This window comes from Phaseolus vulgaris, chromosome 6 (assembly GCF_051622355.1).
Source record: "Phaseolus vulgaris cultivar YP4 chromosome 6, ASM5162235v1, whole genome shotgun sequence".
In the NCBI taxonomy this organism is placed as follows: Eukaryota; Viridiplantae; Streptophyta; class Magnoliopsida; order Fabales; family Fabaceae; genus Phaseolus; species Phaseolus vulgaris.
In genome coordinates, this window is record NC_143503.1 from 22,269,629 (window position 1) to 22,286,590 (window position 16,962).

The 16,962-nt window shown below is 31.7% G+C and overlaps 2 protein-coding genes across 2 annotated transcripts; one reads left to right on the forward strand and one right to left on the reverse strand.

Annotated features, from left to right (window-relative positions):
* The first annotated feature begins 3,431 nt into the window (after positions 1 to 3,431).
* On the forward strand, positions 3,432 to 4,415 carry LOC137833455 (protein MAINTENANCE OF MERISTEMS-like). The gene is made up of 3 exons (XM_068641803.1): positions 3,432 to 3,744; positions 3,857 to 4,026; positions 4,239 to 4,415. The coding sequence occupies exons 1-3, from the start codon at positions 3,432 to 3,434 to the stop codon at positions 4,413 to 4,415; spliced, it is 660 nt and encodes a 219-aa protein (XP_068497904.1).
* A 5,102-nt stretch (positions 4,416 to 9,517) lies between these two features.
* Positions 9,518 to 12,950, reverse strand: LOC137831302 (disease resistance protein RPM1). Its single transcript, XM_068638926.2, has 2 exons — positions 10,080 to 12,950; positions 9,518 to 9,755 (listed from the first exon to the last, which is right to left on the reverse strand). Exon 1 carries the CDS (start codon positions 12,792 to 12,794, stop codon positions 10,086 to 10,088), a length of 2,709 nt encoding a protein of 902 aa, XP_068495027.1. The 5' UTR covers positions 12,795 to 12,950; the 3' UTR covers positions 9,518 to 9,755; positions 10,080 to 10,085.
* Positions 12,951 to 16,962: the final 4,012 nt, after the last annotated feature.

Below are 16,962 nucleotides of genomic sequence, written 5' to 3' on the forward strand. Positions count from 1 at the left end.
GATTCTCTTTTAGAAAAACAACATTGAAAGTTGGGTTTCTTTGAAAAAGAGTTCACTTTGGGAGTGAGTATGTTAAAGTAAAGTAGAAATTAGAAAATTGGAAGATGTTAAAGCAATGCCTCTCTAAAACAGTTCTTATGTTTGGATTAAGAACCCAACTCTTTAAATTTTCTAAGAAAAATTAATTCATCACACTTCTACTTACAAATAAAGTTGTAATTGTACAAGAGATATTTAAGGCTTTTGTTGTGCATTTGGAGGTTTCAAGTACAAGTAGGGGTGACAAGGTTAGTCGGCCCACATAGGTTCGTTCATGTTTGGCCCACAAAATGTGGGTCGAATTGATCCGTCTCGCGCAAATTCATTTTATTGGTCTATCCTGCACAAGAGGTAACCCGTAGACATGCAAGTTAGTCCGCATAAGAAAAATATTTTTTAAAAAAAATTAAGATTTCATTAATTATAAAAAAATCTATTTTTGTTGCTACAAAATTAAAATTTCATTTCAATTAATTCAATTAAGATAAAAAAAAATATGAAGGAATTTAAGTATGAAGATTTTTATAAGGCTTGATTAAAAATAATTAAAGTTTTGTTTTGTATCTATTTTTCCTCTATATAGGTGTAAATATATCAAAGTATCTTATCAATTTTTTTTTAACGAGTATCTTATTGAAATCTCTTCTTTATATTATTTTTTTATTAACAAATTTTAAATATAAAACTTTAGTTAAAATTAAATTCACTATTACTCTTAATATTAACTTCTTTAGATGATTAAAATAAAACATTTATTTTTTTAGCATATTAATTTTTTTTTTAAAATAAAATAAAATAAAGATCACATTACAATAATGAGTGAGTGAGGTATGGTTTTATTTGTGCAAGAAAATAAAAAAAAAAATTATTTGTGTGGGTTGGCGGATCAACCCGCTCTGCCCCGTTGCTCCACGTGGGCTATGGGTTATGCGGAACGGGCCTAAACAGGTCAACAAGCTAGATTAGTGAGTATGTCCCGCACATTTTGGTAGCGGGCTGTGAGAAATCCTGCATTGTCATCCCTAGTTACAAGTGCCAAAAATGTTACAGATCTAGGACAAAAGTCATTCAGATTGAAGGATGATGACTTTCTAAAGATATATTTTTTCTTATGATCCTTTAGTAGTCAACATATGGTAAATGTTAACTAAGAGACATTCAAACTTGTATAAGGTTAAAATATCCTAAAATACTATTTTTATTATATATTTTTTTATAAAATAATTTAAACTTAAACTAATAAAATTGACATAACTAAGTTTTAGAGACTATTGTTTCTATTTCTTTTATGTTGTTGATATTTTTCAAAGATAAAAGCAGAATAATTGAACAAGAAAATAATACAAAATATTTTGAATTGTTGAATATAATATTTATTGAACATAACTTACATTTAAATACACTGAAATAATAACTAAATAGAAATCTTGTTCTATAATATATTTAAGAGTTGCTACTGATTAATGACTAATAAAATGTGATACTAACTGATTCATTATGGTAACTATAAATAAGAAAACATATTCTTCTCAATTTAATAATTGACTTATTTAAAATTAAAATAATAATGAATTTGACAACATTTAAGACTAGCTTTCAACGTTTTTTTTTATCAAGGAAAAAATATTATAAATCAAAATTGAAGTCATTACAAGAAATAAGTTTATTTGAGGGAAGAAATTTGTAGGTAAAGTCATAAATCCTTTGCAAACGAAAGATTATCGACGGATTACATAAAAAAAAATAAAAATTATATGTAAATGGAGGTGTAGATACATATAGCGGAATTTTTGTGTGGATACGTAAGTATGTAAGAAATCTATGGATATCTACGTATATATTACATACAAACAAATTTGTATGTAATTAATGTGAATGAAATAATTTTAAAATTAAAAAAATTAGTAAATATGTATGTAATTCCATATGTAAATGTGTAAGTAATATTTTAATAAAAAAATATTTTATTTGGTATCTAAATTTGTTTTGTACTCCTGTAACACAACTCAAAATGAAGTTCCAAAAGAAAATATAATCCAGATCAAATTCTAACAACACATAATCTAAATGAAGTGCTAAAAAATCCAAAATCAAGTTATAACCACATATAATCCAAATCAAGAACTAACCACATATAATATAAAACCAAGTGCTAACAAGACATAGTCCAAAAATGAAGCTCCGGAACAGATAATTCAAATCAAGTTCTAACAATTTATAATCTAGATCAAGTGCTAACATAGTTTAAAAGTTCAAAATTAAAACTAAATGTCTAACATATTATCTTGTTTGAAACTGGTAAATATGAGTTTCTGTAATTATTCTGTTTCTTTGGTAGGTGTTCTGCCCTTGAAGGTGGAGATGAAAATTGAAGCAATATTGTAGTGTATGACAGTATAATGCTTAATTTAGATTGTAATAGGATCTTTGTGGTGCTACATGTTTTGGCTCAAGAGTTTGAGCTTTTGTATAAAGGTTGAAGTACTCCTAATACTCCTTTTTTACTTATATCCTTTAGTATTGATAAAAAAAAAACGAAATGTCTTATGACTATTTTACGACAAATGTACTGAGTCAGAAGTAATAAGTTTTTCCTAAGGATGGATATCGAATCCACATGGAACAATTCTAAAATCTCAAGTATAATATGCATTAAATATGAAAATATGTGTCAAAGTTTGTTTGAAAGGTTATTTGTATCATGAATTTGTAAGAAATTAAATAAAAGCAAAGTAAATGATTTAGACGAGTCAATTGGGAAATATCGGATTGAGGTTCATCCTTCTCACTCATCTGTATTTTCAATGAATAAAAACATATAACATTTCATCTGATTGACATTAATGCACATATAAAAATAATTCATATCGATTCTCCGCATACAAAATTATTAAGAAAATCTCCTAAATATTGATTTCTCGCATATTTATAAAACCCCCTTTTCATTACAAACAAATGTTATAAAACAATTAACATTTCAAAATTATTCCTAACATTCAAATATGTTAAGTATTATCATTTAGGTCAGATACTTAAAAGTACTTTCTAATCAAATATAAGGATCAAATCATGAATAAATATTCAAACTTTAATAATAAAGTGACAATACCAATAATCAATAAAGAACATAATATCATAAATAAATATCACCTCAATACATAAGAGTTTTTTAACATATTGCTCTCAATTCCAAAGGGAAGAATTAACCACTCATATTGATAATTACAAGCATGGAAAACAAGGAAAAATTATCCATGATATTTCTCCTTGACGCGTGTCTCCTCTAGGGTTGTTTAAATTGATTTAATTATATTGAATATATACAAATTTTGCATTAGGATCGGGGAGAACTTAAATTGGTATCCCATGGTAGGAAATTACGTAAATTTGGGATGCCTCATGCTAATATTGAGCTTTTTGTACAAAATTTTGGATTGTTTAGTTTGTGCAATATAGGTTATGAGTTGGGGGACAAGGGGTTGATTTCAGCCTTTGTCGAAAGGTCACATGGGGAGACAAATTCCTTTCACCTTTCCATAGGTGAGATGACCATCACACTTGATGATGTGTCATCTCTTTTACACCTCCCCAATTTAGGTCAATTCCCTACATATGTGCCCTTAGAGTACAACAGAGCTACGACAATTTTAACTAAGTTACTAGGGGTGGAGGAGGTTTGTGGGAAGGCTGAGATAAGGTGCCCACGTACGATTGAGCTGGCTCCGAGATATATATGAGGGATGTTGCGCTCAGGAGGCTTGGGAGTGTGCTGCCAAGACTTACTTGTTGCATATGGTTGGATGCACTATTTTTGTAGATAAAAGTGTCACATCTATATCTGTTTCATACTTGTTGTTATTCAACAATCTACGTATGTGTGGTGGATATGCATGGGGAGCTACAACACTGACACATCTATATGAGCAATTGGGGGATGCATGTTATTTTAACATGAAGCAGTTGGGTAGTTATGCAACACTAGTTCAGGTATGAAACCATACAAATAATTAGCAATCGCATGTTACATTCCATAATGTTTTTTATTTTATAATTAATATGATCGAATTACGTAGGCATGAATTTAAGAGCACTTCTCGGGCATGGGAAGAAGGGATATTAATCCCTCATTTGATGAGGTACACCCACGGGAAACATGACACATTATTGCCCATCATATTTATGTTGTTGGTGATGTGCAGGTGCAGTTGGATGGATTCATACACGATGACCACATATTGAGCAGGCTATTTGAGACCATTTTATTTATTCTCGGGTCACTTGCGATTGGGCAACTTATCACAGAGACATATGCCCGAGCGCGTGTTGCGTTAATTTGGCTACGAGCAGAGAAATCTACCATCACCGATGTCAGTTGAGGGTCGTGGTGCACACATCATTGATCAAAGGTGGTTGCCAACATTTTATACAACTGCATCTTGAATGTGTGTCATATGACATGTAGGCTCATTTGAAATGATGCCTTTATTTCGTTATGTTGAAGTATAATAACATGTTTGATAGCATCTAACACGAGCACATGTCTCCCATGCTATTTTGTAATATTCGTTTCAAAGACCAATGAGTTGATTCAACCCTGTATAAGTATAAAACATAAAACAATTAGACGTTATACATGCTCTAAACAAAGTAAAGACATATTTTGATATACCTGTTTGATGTTGTATTTCCCAAATGCATTAACGAATTTTTCCAACACTTCACAAACTTTTCTTTGTGCGCAATAATCCATGTGTTCTTCACATATTCAAAAAGTAATTGCCACAGTGAACAAATAGTTTCAAATTTTTTAACAAACCCATCAAATTTAGCAATCTCTGTACAATCAATGATAGTCCTCCATGAATTCATCACAACTTTCCAAGCCTCGACAGAAACTACCAACATTTTACATTTTGCTTTAACATTCTTATTTATGTGAAACCGACAGAGAAGATTTGTTCTTTTAGGAAACACAATATTGATGACATTCATCAAAGCAAAATCTCTATCACAAACAATGACTTTAGGCCCCACATGTGATGTCAAAAGTGACCCTCTAAATTTTTGTAATGCTCATATGAAGTTCTTTTCTTTCTCACTAGATAAGAACGCAAAACCAGCAAAGAAGGACAAACCTGTACAAGTCACACCAACAATCTCAAGCAAAGGAAATTGATATTTGTTTGTTTTGTAAGTCATATCCATCAAGAATAAAATGTTAAATGCATTCAAAAGTTTCACAACATTAGGATGAGTCCAAAAAATATCACTAACAATATTGGAAGACTCATGACACGTACTCCAGTGAAGATAGTTGTCAACATCATTAATTGTTGTAATTCAGTTCTTGGTTCTCTAATTGATCTCTTGTACGAGTATCTTGCATTGTATACATGTTTTATTGTTGTCATATTATCCTCATTATTCTCCTTCAAAGTACGTAGTATGTTATCCGGCTTAACCATGCTTTTAGTCATATCAACAAGAATGGAATGTTCATTCACTTTTAATCTGTCTACATATGGATGACCAACTAATGTATCATACAAATCATGATTATGGGTACCACATATTACCTTAAATACCCAACCTTCGCCCTTTCTAATAGGTTTACCTCGCAATTTAAAGGGACATTGACATTTTCAAGTACCAGTCACCGTAACCTCTAAACCATCCTTGTACTTTCTGTAACTACCCCCTTTCACAGCCTAAGACATGTCTTTTTTCCTTACTTTCCATTTGTTATGTCAGACCTAATGATGACAATAACAAAATCAAGTCCATAACTAACCCTACGAACTCATTCAAGCAAGTCTTCTCGCGAAAGAAACAACTACATAAAGTTATATAACAATATTACAAAATCACTTCTTCAAATTATAATGCAATAAACATGAATGAAACGAAATTTTATTCACCTCATTTGTTTAAAATGGGTACCATAGTCCCCTTCAACCAATTCATGTTAATGCACAAAATTCATTAATTCTTCCATACCACATATCATTTCTACTTTATCGGATCTTTTTGTAATCAACCCAACCTTCATACTCACACCTTCATTAATAAAACATAAATTTCTATTTATTCTAATTTTCATAAATTTACACAAGTATGCAAAATAAAAACAACATCCAATTTCCCTTTCGGATTGTTTAATCCATAACTCATTTAGTAATTACAAAAATACCTTCCAGATTGGATAATCCGTAAAGCATTTGCCAATTAAAAATTACTTATGGATTGCGTAATCCGTACGTCAAATTTTAACAGAACAAATGAATTCCGGATTAGGTAACCAATAAGACATATTTTAAGTTATAAAATGACTTCCAGATTGTGTAATCCATAATTCATTTAGTACCGAATTACACAATCTGGAAGTGTGAGTTTGGTTAATTTTGGATCCGATATACGTACAGATTAACTAATTTTAATTTTGTGTTTTTCTTCCAGATTACATAATACGAAACTTAGTTTCAGAGTTGGAAAAATGTTCCAGATTACCTTATGCGGAACATATGTTCTATTACAGATTGAGTAATCTGGAATATTATTCCAGATCTAGACTAAGTTTCGTATTATGTAATTCAAAACATAATTTCTTCGCATTAACCGTTATGGATTGTGTAATATGTTGATCCAACATATTAACCAATATGAAAATAAGCATTTAAGGCACCAGATTGAAAAACTTAACTAAGAATGACGAGTAAACCACCATGAACAACATCATCACACCACCACTACCGACACCACCACTATTATTGCCACCGCCACCACAACCGACAGAGCAACAACAAGAACTACAAACACTTTTTTTTTCACTCAAGTGACAAAATGTAGAACAAAGCTTCTATTTTTATCTTTTTACTTAAAAACTAATTTTAGGATTTTTAAAATTTATGGAGGTGATCTATTCTAATTCTATTATCAGCTATGGGTTCGAATTTAAGCGAAATTCTAGAAAATGTTTGTTATCCTGAAATTTTCGTGTCTTTCCTAAATGATAAGGATAAAAAAAAAATTGGGTCAAAAGAAAATGCCATTTTGGAATTTTATCGACAATTTGCTTGTGTTGGCGGAGATCCAGTATTTTCTGAATCTTTATGGAAAGAATTAAAAAAAAAAATTTCAACAAAGATGTGAATTAGGAAGAATTGGTCGACGAAATATGAACCAAAAGCTTAATCTTGATATACCGAGAACAATACATTGTGCCTGAGTAAGTGATGAAGGTGCAGGAAAAAGCATTCCTTTTCTTTCACCTTCAATTGCACGATCCAGTCACATAAGCCTTTGTTAGTTGGACATGCAAGCATGTAACACTATTGCAAAAGTGACTTCTGGACAAACAAATCCTTTGTGTTCAGCCGAGTGGTTATAAATGTGTCATGTTTCTGATATTTACAATAATCTTTCCCAATAATCTTACCTTGTTAGAAATAAAAATAAAAATTAAGAGTCACTCCTCGTCCTTTCCAAAATAAAAATAAAATTGTTAGTTTGACTAGCATGAAAAGACACTATAATAAAAACACAAACAGATCATTAACAATATTAATATTAATAATATTAATATTAATATTAATAATATTAATATTAATAATATTAATATTAATAATAATAATATTAATATTAATAATATTAATATTAATAATATTAATATTAATAATAATAATATTAATAATATGAATAATATTAATAATATGAATAATATTAATAATATGAATATAATATTAATTATAATAATATTAATAATATTAGTAATAATATTAATAATATGAATATAATTTATTTTATTATTATTATTAATAATTATATTAATATGTATAAATTATATATATGTTAATTATAATAAATATAATAAAAATGATAATATGATAACAAAAATTATTTTTATTTATTAAATAATATTATCGCTAACTTCTGTTGGAGTGATATAGAGAAACAAATATAAAGCATATGCTAGAAGGTAGAAAAAAAGTAGAGAAATCAGTTCAGAAGTTAGGAAGCAAATACATTTCTACTACGAAAAGAATAAGGGACATGTATCAATCCACAACAAAATTAATACTAATAAGAAGAGAGAAAAATGTACCTTACATTTCTAAATCTCAAAAGTCTATAAATTCTAAGTCTGATCTCTTGGCCCTGAGGGAAGAAATGATATTAAGATGGGACACATGTTGGACCATCCAATGTTTTTCTCCTCCATTGAGTGCAGTGTTGTCCTTATGTTCAATAGGCATTAACCAGATTTCGAGGACTTGGAGTTTTTCTAAGTGAAGAATGTCAGAGGGACAGTCTTGAGTATTGGGTTTTTCTTTAACCGAAGCTTCTCCAATGAAGGCAATGCTCCTTCATCAATAAAGATGGATTCCAAGTCATAAAAATCTCAGAGCACCAGTTCCTTTAAGTTTCTGAAATCCTGCATTTTGAAAATGCAAAGTTTCACCTTTATAGGCCCTGGCCTTGATAGAGATGGACAACAAATTTGGCATATCTTTCCGTAACTACAAAGGATTGTTTGATAAATTGGTGTACATCAAAACCAACTCCACCATATTTAGCAGCCATGAAAAGTGTGCAAGTCAATAATTTCATTGTCAACTGCAGCTAATTCAATGTCATCCCAAAATGTTTCATTCCATATGCCATCAAACAAAACAACATACCTCTTATTGCCGCAAGCAGTTTCTGACTTCTTATATCAGTGATCTTTTTATCCATAGTAGTAGAAAGATTCTGAGGAGGAGGAAGCTCCATTTTTTCGTTGCAAAACTTGTTTTCAGAATGAGGAGAAAAAAGAGTGGAAGCCATGGAAGGAGCTTGAGCTCTTGATACCATGTGAGACAGAGGAAAGGGAAACTGAGGGAGAATGAAAAGTATTACACCACAAGAGAAACTATAACTGACTATTGTTGAGTAATAGTTTCTAAATCGTTACTAAAGGCATCTTCCATGCACAAAGCACCTTCTCTAAGTCGCATCAACCTTTTTGTTCATTCGCTCAGGCCTACTGTTACCTTCTTCAGCTTCAGCCACTTTATCTGCATCATTGATGAAATCTTGAAAGCCTTCCAGTTCATCTTTGACATCTGCAACTTCTTTTGGGAGATCTCTCAGCATTTCGACAGCTTCCAAAACTTTGAAGCCACATGCTGACCAGCAAAAGGACAATGCAGTTTCTGCTATTTTAGTTATTTTTCTTTGTTTTCTTCTTGGTGAGTGCAAAACTTAATGTTCTTCAACATTATATATGGCCAACTTTGAGTATCGATGCCCCATTATTTAATATGTTTTTGGCAAGTTCGACATGCAGCTAGTTCATTTGTTTTTTTACGATTATTACTTAAATGGATCATGCTTGGGGTTGTAATTGTACAATTAATATTGGTTTTGGTCATAATATTGTAATGGCCAAATTTAAGTGAAGTGACCAATTTATAAAGGCATTAGAAACGGAGATAAGCGATCATAGAAAATGAGCTTCAATTACATATAACATCAAGTTGCATTAAGGATTCTTGACCCAAACTACAAGTTAGATACACATTTTGGAAAAGGAAAGAGGAAAAGATAGAAGGAAGCCTAGAAAACATTATCAGAAAATGAAGGGTCTCGCACTTTGATACATCAAATCCAGATCCACCCTTTCAAGGGTCGCAAGAGAGAGCACATGAGGGAATCTTCACTCAAATCATATAGCTTCCCTAAAATTCACAATTATACAGAAGTCAGTGGAACATCTAGAATTCAGAACATTACAGTTATCAAAATCAAATGTACATAAATTTATAATCTGCTATAATCATAATGGAATACTAAATTTACACTAAGTATACACTTACAAATACCACAAAAAGACTAAACTTCTTCCTAAATCGCACGTTTCAAGTGTTTATCATGATCACACTTATGAACATCTAAAGTAAAAAACGTGATCATGAGTTGAGGTAAACACCTCTCAATTCTGAGCATAAATTAACACAAGAAAAGATCATAGTGGTGAAACTCATATAATGCTAAATACATACCACGGATCACATATAGCCATAATTGATGCTCCAGTGCTGCTTTTTACCAATGCGATCAATTTCCTCCACAAATTCCATTGGCATAGAAGGGACATCAAGAAATTTAAGTTTCTTCAGATACTGAATGCCCACAGGTACAGTTTTGAGTTCATCAAGGCATGTCAACTCAAAATATTCCAAAGAAGGCAGTGCTGTGTCATCAATATGGATCGAATTCAAGTTCCAAAGATTTGAGAGATTTAGCTTCCTTAGTTTCTGGAACCCTCCAGCTTGAAAATGCAAAGTTTGACCTTCATAAGCGTGGGTTAAAGAGAGAACCGTCAAACAAGGCATATCTTTTAGTGATTTCAACGGATCATTGGTTAAGTCAGAGTGGCGTAAGGTCAATCTCTCAAGATTATGGAGTTGAGGAATCCAATTTGGTAACCTTTCTAACTTCATATCAAGGAAAAGCTTCTTAAGTTTAAAATTTGGTAACGTAATGTTCAAGTCGACTACTTCACTGCGGTGATGACCAGATGTTTCAATGCGTAGTGCCTGCAAGTGTTCCATCTTCTTTATTGAGGAGCAAAGAACATTGTTGTGGTCTCCGCTGAAGCAAAGCACCCTCAGATCCCTTAACTGCTTTAGCTTTCCCACCTCTCTAATCGCCACTTCATCAAACTCCACACGCACTTGTGGTATCTTTTGTAGCATTGTCATGCCTCCAATATCCTTCCATTCAATTGAAGAAGATGCACAGTTAGGTGTCAGAAGATATCGTAACTTTTGAAGCTTGGTGATCTCCTTTGGAATCTTACACACTTTTGTTTGTCGTATATCCAAGGTCTCCAAGTTCAGGAGCTTACGAATGGATTTTGGAAGACTTTCTATCTGTGTTCCCCTAAAGCTTAAATACCTCAGGTGGATTAAATTCCCCAACTTTTTAGGAACACAAGGTAATCCAGAATCTTCATAATCAAGTACCCTCAATGGCATATCATCTTTAAGAATTTTGCTTTCCAATTGGACAAACCATGATTCTTCTTGTTTTCCTGGAATGGTTATAATTGACCGAATGAGTGAGGTTTCAGTACTTCTAATTACATCATTGGTTGCAATTGTTAGACGTCGAACCAACCCACTTGACTCAGATTTATCATGCCCACCATCAATATACTCACAAAATCTTGTATCCTTGACTTTTCTAAGGATCATGCCATGTATTAAATCATGAACACGGCATTTTTTAACTTTTCCTTCCATGGAAAATGAAGACACTTGCACCAAATTTCTATGGACCAACCCTAATAAATATTCATGTGCAATTTCTTCTAAAGATTTCGGGGTATCAGGTGTAACAAATCCTTCAGCTACCCACTGCCTAACCAATCTATCAGATTCAATTTCATAGCCTTTCGGATACATTCCGAAATACAATAAACATGATCTGAGATTGATTGGCAAACTATCATAACTTAAACCTATAATTTCTGTTATATCGTTTAAGTTAGGATTGAACTCTTCACTAAACAGTCTCCATTGAGAGGCACTTTGTTCCTTTTGAGCCAAAAGACCACCAACGACCACTATTGCTAGAGGTAAACCTTTACACTTCCTCACAATTTCAAGAGATAAGTCTTTAAGTTCTTCTGGAAAGCCTCCAGCGGAACCATACTTAAATGCTTTTTTGTGGAGCAATTTCAAAGATTCATCTTCACTTAAAGGTTCTTCCAGCTTATGCAGTTCAATAAAAGAAGATTTCTTACAGAACACCGCAACCATCTGGTGCCTTGTTGTGATTATTATCCTACTTTTATTTTTATCATCAATCAAAGCAGATTGAATGTCATCCCAAAAGTTTTCATTCCACACGTCATCAAATAAGATAACATACCTCTTCTTGTGCAAGCGATCTCTGACTTCTTCTTCCAAGGAGCCTCGATCCATCTTAGAAATATTAGAAGGTGGATCTTCCTTTCTTTCTTTGCAAAGTTTGTGTATCATATCCCTCAACAGTCCTTCTACAGTGTAGGATTGAGAGACTGTGATCACTGCATGGCACACAAAGTCGTCATGGACCTTGTCAAAAACACTCTTGGCAAGAGTGGTTTTTCCAACTCCTGGAATACCAACGACAGAAATCACAGTGCGTTCTTCTCGTCCCTCTGTCAACCAATCTTTCAATATCTTTGTAGGTCCAGCAAGGCCAACAACCTCCTCTTCCTTAATAAGAAGAGGATCCATTTGAAGTTGGTGCAATGTGACATTTCGATTTTCTCCAGAACTGTTTAGTCTTGTTTCTAAAGAATATTGGCTTTGAAAACTACCTTTTTCATCACGAACAACTGATTTGTTATCCTGAATCTTATATGCTATTTGAAGTCGAGGGATCAGGATTTTGATGTAGTGAACAGCCTTAGAGAGTAAAGCTACCCATCGAGGACCATCTTGAGGTTGTTTTTCTCTAACACGGATCCAATATTCATCAATCACATCTTCCATGCGAAAAGCTGCTTCTCTCAGCCGCATCAACCTTTCCTTCATTCTTTCACGCCTCTTGTTATCTTCTTCAGCTTCAGCCACTTTATCTACATCATCGATAAAATCTAGCAAGCTTCCAAGTTCTTCTGTAATCTCTGCAACTTCTTTTGGGAGATCTCTCATCATTTTGACAGCTTCAAAATGTTTTGGGAGCATATACTGGCGAGCAAAGGACATCGCAGTTTCTGCCATTTTAGTGTAGTTTTCATCTGCGTTTTGCTATGTGGTGGTGGTAGTGGTGAGTGCAATACTTTATGTGTTAACGTTCTACAACATACCACAGTCCTTTTACTTCTAATGTATTTAAGCCTTCAAAAATATAATATAAGCAGAATAATCATGATGAACTTGTCTGAAATTGTGTCTCCAATTTTTTATTGAACCTTAGCATATTTTAAAATTAACAACGATTAATTAATTCTTTTAATAAAATTTCAAATTGAATAAAATAAAATAAAAGTAATTCAGCCTACTTTTATTCATGTAATTGCTGTGCACTGTTTAGGCGAAACAGACTTTGAGTTTTCAACATCTTTATTAAATGTTTCGTGTTTTGCTCTTTTTCCTATTTATTTTGCCGTACTAAAGCAAGAGGGGTAGTTGTACAATTGATTGTACTTGCCATAGGTAGTAGTTATACACACTTAATGTCCTCCTTAGTAGGTTGTGTTGCTAATAGTCGTTTAAAGTACTTCAATAGTCAATCCTTATACAAGTTCTGGTGTAAGCATCTACATCATAGAGAGAACTTGGAATTTAGCTCCTTTTTTAAAGAAAGATTCTGGGTAAAGGAGCTTAGGATAAAATTACTTCCATTTTGGTGACTTCAAAACACAATAAAAATGTATTCATTTTGCAACTCAATTCTTATTCAATTAAAGATCAAGGGACAAGTGGTCTTATTTATAGATACACAAGTCTTTTACACTTCATATTGTATGGAGTGTAGGACTTAACACTAGTGCAGAAACATAAAACAAGTGCGGCTATTTCGAATTTATAAATGCGGTTTTATAGGCGCATTTGATCAACACGTACTTGTAAATCAAGAAATATAAATGCGGCTATATAGCCGCATTTATAAATACCATTTACAAGTGCGGCTAAGTAGCCGCACTTGTATATGCCAAATCATTAAAAAAATTTAAAACATCGTCAATCTTGTGTGAAGGCAACGTTGATGAAGAATCACGGGAGCTATTGGCGACAGCAGAAGCGACGACAGACAGGGAAGCAGCAACGGAGCAAACAAAAAAACCCACAAGAACCCACGAAGACAATGAAAGAGTACTAAGCAATGCAAGAAACCAAACAATGTAAGAAAAACGAATGCCAGCCAACGAAACAGTGCTTCGAGACCACCAATGCAAGGAAAGAAACATATATAAGAAAAACGAAAAACATCTATGCATATATTTGTGAAGATGAAGAGGAAGAAAGAGAGTTTAAGAAACTTACATTGCACAAATGGAATGCAGATGCAGCAGAAGGAGACGAACTCATAGTGCGAACGCGAAACGAAGGCAAAGACGAGAAAGAAAGTATGAAATTGTGTGTGGCGCGCTTCAAAATTTAGGGTAAAAAAGGATTTACGAATGCGGCTAAAGGTAAAACCGCATTCGTAAATCAAAGAGTTTTGATTTACAAATGCGGCTATACAAATAGCTGCATTCGTAAATCATGTGTGGCTATACAAATAGCTGCATTCGTAAATCATGTGCGGCTATACAAATAGCCGCATTCGTAAATCAAGTACTTTGATTTACAAGTGCGGCTATATAAATAGCCGCATTCGTAAATCAAAATAATTTAATAAATGTCACCGCATTTTTTACGAAAGCGGGTAACGCAAAAGCCACACTAAATAAAGAGTATCATTTTTTTCTTTTTGCACTAGTGTAAAATGCAACACAAGGTTCCACATGAGAGCAACTTTGGCACATCCAAGGGAGAGGAGGAGTGGCGCCTCATTTTAGCCTATTTTGGCCATGTTCTCCATTATGTGGGACTCCATGTGTGTTGGTCGAAGTTTGACTAGCTCCTCGATTTGCTTATCCAACAAGGACCAATTAGGGTTATGGTTCTACAAAATGCAGAGAAAAAGGCCTACACTTTTATAAAGAAAATCTACTATTATACAATGTGTACAACTGAGAAGAAAGAAAATTCTAATATTCTCTTTTTAAGTGTAGAGTCTTCCTCATAAGCCTTCATCTTCTTCTTTCCTCTTAACCAAAGATATAGGTGTGGTGGTGTGGTGGTTGGATGATTTTCATAATTCTCTCCCTCTTGAAAAGGATTTATCTCATTATTTGATTGATGTTTAGTGACAACAACTTTTATTAGTTATTTCTTTTTATTTTCCTCCTAAATCGAACATCTATAATAACAAATAAAATTTGAATAAGTTTCTTTACTAACAAAATGTGTTTAAAGAAAATAACAAGAAAATAAGGCTCTATATTATTTTTGTAAAAGTTTTTATTAGAAAAATTAAGGGCCTATGTTTAAAAAACATTTTTCTTTTGTTTTGGTCATTACCTTATGCTTTGCAATGTCAAAATAGAATGTTGTTTTTGAGATTTTTGTGAATACAAGTCAAAATTATTACCTTTTTGTGAAGTGTTCAAAAGCATGCATATTCTCTTAAAATTTTCTTTTCTATGGATTTCTCTCGGAATTTGTTTGTTTAACTCTTTGTTTCTACCTAATAAGTGTCATATTTTAGTAATATTTCATATTAAAATATAGACACTTAGGAGTATTAATTGATAAAATAAGTATAATATAACCTCTAATTTATTTAAACATTTTTACATATTTGTGATATGAATTTGAATAAGAAACATTTTTACATATTTTGTGATATTAATTTGAATAAGAACGAATTATTCCCAAATTTATGTTAATTTCAAGATTTTATGGAAGAATGGAGATGAAAGGGCAAAAGGAGAATAGACAAAGTTAAGAAGGGAAAGCTGAAGTGCACCAACACTCACCAAAGCTCGCCCAAGCTCACTCAAGCCAGAAGTTCCCATAGAATCTCGCTCAAGCGAGCTCAATCTCGCCCAGGTTAGATCACTCCAGTGACATTGGGGCTTTTTTTTGCAACTCGCCTAGGCAAGTCCAATAATGCACATGCGAGAAGTCATTTAACCCAAGCCCAACTAAGTTAGATATGAGGCATGAGACACCACCCTAGACATTATCAAGTGGATTGTCATTCAATTGGGATAAAAGTAAATTACTTTTTCAGTTTTATTATAATTATCAAGTAGCAAATGTTTTAAAACAAACTATGAGTTATAATTGATAAAAAAAAAAGTATATTGCTGTATTTTTAAAAATTAAGAGATATTTGATTAAATATTAAAAAAAATTATTAAATATCAACTAAATTTAGAGACAAAAAATAATTTGTAATTAACTAAATTAGATACTATTTTAGAGACTAAAAAATTATTTATATCTAAAGTGATTTTTATTATTAATAAAATTTATTAAATTATTTCTAAATTAGTATATATATTAGCTATCAAGGTTCATGTTATTAATCCTTTAGATTCTAAATTAGATTCTAAAATATTAATAAAGACTAATTTAAAATATAAAATAGTAAGTAGAAAAAAAAAATTGTAGTTCATGATTAGATACCAATTTAAAAATTATTTTATAAATTTGTATTGATAATGGAAATTATTTTAGATATCAATAATTTTTTATTTTATAAAATGGTCTTTAGTTTAGTTAAATATTAACTAATTATTTTAATTTTTAAAATTAATTTTTATTTAATGATTTTTCTGTAATAAATCATTCTATTGATAGTGAAAAATTAAATTAAATAAATAATAATAATAAAAGAGTAATTAAGTCTACTTTTATTCATGATATTGTTCCAGCAAATTTTGTGCATCTACGTGACTTTGAGCTTTCAGCATGTTTATTAAATGTTTTGCGACCAGGTTGTGTTTTTTTTTTTTCCTATTTATTTTGTGGTACTTCAAGACCGCTAAATTGTATTTATTGTATTTCTCAGATAGTAGTTGATTCAATTAATTTTGTCAGGTGGTAGTTTTACAGTTAATAGTTTTTTTTACCCATCAAAATTTTGAAAAGATTTTTTTTTTCTTTAACTTTGATTTTTAAAGTAATCTTCATATTTTGTTTTCTCTATTTCGTGTGTTATTTAAGTTTTTTTATAATTTTTTAAATTAACTTCCATTAAGTTCTCTCAATAGAATAATTACAACTTTATTTTAATAGTACTTTAAATATGTGCTCACATTGATCTAAATTCTTTTATTATGAATTATAAATTAGTTAGATAAAAAGAATATTATACATCTATAAACCAATT